The sequence below is a fragment of the Camellia sinensis genome, chromosome 7 (genome assembly GCF_055761805.1).
Source record: "Camellia sinensis isolate YWXY chromosome 7, ASM5576180v1, whole genome shotgun sequence".
NCBI classification, from domain to species: domain Eukaryota; kingdom Viridiplantae; phylum Streptophyta; class Magnoliopsida; order Ericales; family Theaceae; genus Camellia; species Camellia sinensis.
Genome location: NC_138967.1, coordinates 186,691,418 through 186,695,277, shown reverse-complemented (window position 1 = coordinate 186,695,277; position 3,860 = coordinate 186,691,418). Strand labels below are relative to the sequence as shown.

General features: G+C 39.3%; 1 protein-coding gene across 1 annotated transcript; it reads left to right on the top strand.

Annotated features, from left to right (window-relative positions):
- The first annotated feature begins 246 nt into the window (after window positions 1-246).
- Window positions 247-3,039, top strand: LOC114274972 (disease resistance protein RPM1-like). Its single transcript, XM_028216956.2, has one exon. It carries the CDS (start codon window positions 247-249, stop codon window positions 3,037-3,039), a length of 2,793 nt encoding a protein of 930 aa, XP_028072757.2.
- Window positions 3,040-3,860: the final 821 nt, after the last annotated feature.

Below are 3,860 nucleotides of genomic sequence, written 5' to 3'. Positions count from 1 at the left end.
TGATATTACTTGAATTTTGATTGGTACCAGCTGGGGCCGGTAACAACAACACCCCCCACTCTTGTCCTTTTATGTTTTTTATCTGGGCAGCATTACAAATCCCCAATTTTCAAACTCACTACTTACCTTTAATCACAAACTCAGTTCCGAGTTCAGACCACGATTTTTATTTTCTCATCTCCCTCCATTCAAACCCAGCCAACTAAAGGCTACTCCTCTGCAACAAAACACATTTTCAAAAAAAAAATGGCTGAGAGTGCAGTGATCCATCTACTAGCCAACTTCGCACCCTTCCTCCAACAAGAGGCCAATTTGTTGACTGGAGTTCGAGAAGAGATCCAATACATCAAAGATGAATTCGATCGCATGACAGCTTTCCTCAGAGTTGCCGATGCTATGGAAGAGAACAACCCCGAACTCAAAGTATGGGTCAAGCAAGTCCGAGAAGCTGCGTACGACATTGGAGATGTTCTCGAGTTGTACATGCTTCGCCTCGGACATCGTCATGGCGCTGGATTTCGTGGTTTTCTTGGTAAGGTTTCTTGCTTTATTAAGACTTTAAAAGCTCGTCACCAAATTGCTTCTGAAGTTCAAAGAATGAAGTCCAGAGTCATCGATATTTCGAAGGGACATCAGAGGTACCATGATAGATATGGTATGTTAGAGCAAGGCTCAAGCTCAAGGTCCACTGGTCCTAACACAGCATGCCATGATTATCGTGGCGATGCCCTTCTACTCGATGAATCTGAGCTTGTGGGCATCGACAAGCCCAAATCGCAACTAATTAGGTGGTTGGTGCATGAAGACCCCAGACTCAAGGTGTTTTCCGTATCAGGAATGGGCGGATTGGGCAAAACAACACTGGTTAAAAAGGTCTTTGATGATGCAGTTGTGAAGAATCATTTCCAGAGCCATGTTTGGATCACTGTTTCTGAATCCTTCAAGATTGAGGTGCTCCTAAAAGGCATCATCAAACAACTTTTTGACGAAATCAAGCAACCAGTCCCACAAGGGATGGACAACATGGATACTAACAGCTTGAAAGGGATAATTAATGCTTTCCTGCAACAAAAGAGGTATGTGCTTGTTTTCGATGATATATGGGATATTCATGCTTGGCAATCTTTTAGACATGTGTTTCCTATTGGCAAATGTGGGAGTCGAGCAGTGCTGACAACCAGAAATGCAGATTTAGCTTCTTTCGCTAGTACAGAATATCATGGAGATGTCTATAGTCTTCAGCCCTTGACTCCAGAAGAGTCCTGGACATTGTTTTGCAGGAAAACATTTGTGGAGAATTCTTGCCCTTCACATTTGGAAGGACTTTCAAGAGCCATCTTGAATAGATGCGAGGGATTGCCGCTTGCACTTGTGGCAATTAGCGGCCTTTTATCAACAAAAAATAAGAGCAGTGTGGATGAGTGGGATAAGATCTACCGCAGCCTTGGTGCAGAACTACAAGCAAATGACAAACTCCTAAGCATGAACAAAATATTGTCCCTCAGTTACATAGATTTACCTTATTATCTGAAGTTCTGCTTTCTCTATCTAAGTGCTTTTCCAGAGGATTGTTTCATTGACCATTGGAGATTGATTCGATTATGGGCGGCAGAAGGATTTGTAGAAACGAAAGCAGGAATGACGAAGGAAGAAGTTGCCGAGGGCTACCTCAATGAGCTAATCAATAGAAGCTTGGTTCAAGTGGCAGAGAGGAGAAGAGATACAAGGGTTGCAACCTATCGCATCCATGACCTTTGGCGTGAAATTATTGTTTCGAAGTCGGGAGAGCAAAACATTGTCACACTAGCCGGTGAACAAAGCAGAGCGTGGCCCGAAAAGGTGCGGCGCCTATCAATCAACAATCATTGGGAATATACACAACAAAGCAAGCGTTTCACTCGACTTCGTTCTTTGCTTATGTTCAATGCAACAGATTCACTGTCCAAGTTGTCCATTCTCGCATCGTCAAATGATGGTCTACGGCTGCTAACCGTTCTAGACTTGGGAGGTGCCTTGTTGGAGACATTCCCAAATGAAGTTTTGAAACTACTTCAACTCAGGTATTTAAGTTTGAGGGAAACCAAGGTAAAAATAATACCGAAGTCAATTGGAAAGCTCCAAAACCTGGAAACATTGGACCTTAAACAAACGTATGTCACTGAGTTGCCTGATGATATCCTGAAGCTCCAACGACTGCGCCATATCTTGTTGTATCGCTACATAATAGATGGTGTTCCTTCATATCCTTTTGAATACCAATGCGGATTCAAAGCCCCGACGAAAATAGGAAGTTTGTCATCCTTACAGAAACTTTGTTCTATTGAAACAAACCATGATAATGGGACCATTTTGCTAGGAGAGGTAGGGAAGTTGACTCAACTGAGGAAATTACAGATTGGAGGCCTGAGAAATGAAGATGGGAGGGTGTTATGCTCGTCCCTTGAGAAGCTTAGTAACCTTCGCTCATTGATTGTTCGTGCAACAGAAGAAGACGAGATCATTGATCTAGATTCTCTTTCTTCACCACCTCAACTTCTTCGAATGCTCTGCCTAGAAGGAAGTTTACATAAGGTACCACATTGGATACCCTCACTGCACAGCTTGGCAAAAGTACTTTTACGATGGAGTAAGTTAAGGGATGTTGATCCACTGGAATCCCTTCAAGATTTGCCCAATTTAGTTGAACTTCAACTTCTTCATATATATGAAGGGGCAGAATTGTGTTTCAAGGCTGGTGGATTTCAAAGACTTGTGATATTAGACCTTCGTGGATTAAAAGGATTGAGATGGGTGAAAGTGGAGGCTGGCTCGATGCCTCATCTTGAAGAGTTAATTATGGTGGAATGTGAATTGGTACAGGAGTTACCCTCTGGTATTGAACATCTAACCAACCTTAAACTTCTTGAATTGGGTGATATGTCTGATGGTTTAATTTCGAGTCTGAATAGAGACTTAGAGCGTGGGAATTATTGGAAAATTGCACACATTCCAAAAGTTTGGGTTGGGCACTCATATTGTGGAGGAAATTATCTATGGTGAGGGAGGCGAGAGCTCTGACCATGTTGAATCACCACCACATTTAGAATGCTTATTATGCATTTATTTATTTTCATGTGCTCTTGGTACTTGATTTGTTGTATTCATATTGGGATCAAATTTTTCTCTAATTTTCTTTTTTTCTTTTTCTATTCTTTTAGTAGACTGGAAGCCTGCTATTTGACCTCCTAATTTTGATTTTAGAGAGTTGGTAACTTCACAAATTTTTTAATTGGGATTGTAAATCTTAAGGTTCATTTGGTGAGTTTTTTAATTTTTTTAAATTGTCTTTAGCTATAGATTTTTTTTTGAAATTGAAATAAAAAACACATTTGTTAATTGTTTTCACTTTTAAAAAACACGTTTGCTAACTTCACAAATTTTTGAATGGTGAGATTTTTATTTTATTTATTTTTCTTTAACTTTAGTTTTTTTGAAATCGGAGTAAAAAACATGTTTGCTAATTGTTTTCACTTTCAAAAAAATCTGGCTACAATTCTTAGAATTTCTGGAAATAAGAAAATTGTGATTTTACTTATTTTCAAAACAGGTTTCATTCTTTCCTACCACCCTCACCCTTCCGTCTTTGCTCTGGCAATCACCTTCGACCATTCCCTCCTTTTGGTAACTGACTATACTTGTTTTCATTTTGAAAAATGGTTATACAAATCTATTTTATAAGCTCACTTTCTAAATCTAGTAATTTATAATGTAAGAGAAATGAATGATTGATGATTAAAGAAAATATTAGAAGGAGAGTTGACTTTAATATTCTAAAGTAATTACAAATACACTGCCTAACATTTATTTAAAATATAGTTGTT

Excerpts from the sequence above, each read along its gene's own strand:
- LOC114274972 (XM_028216956.2), top strand. The coding sequence starts at position 247 with ATGGCTGAGAGTGCAGTGATCCATCTACTAGCCAACTTCGCACCCTTC.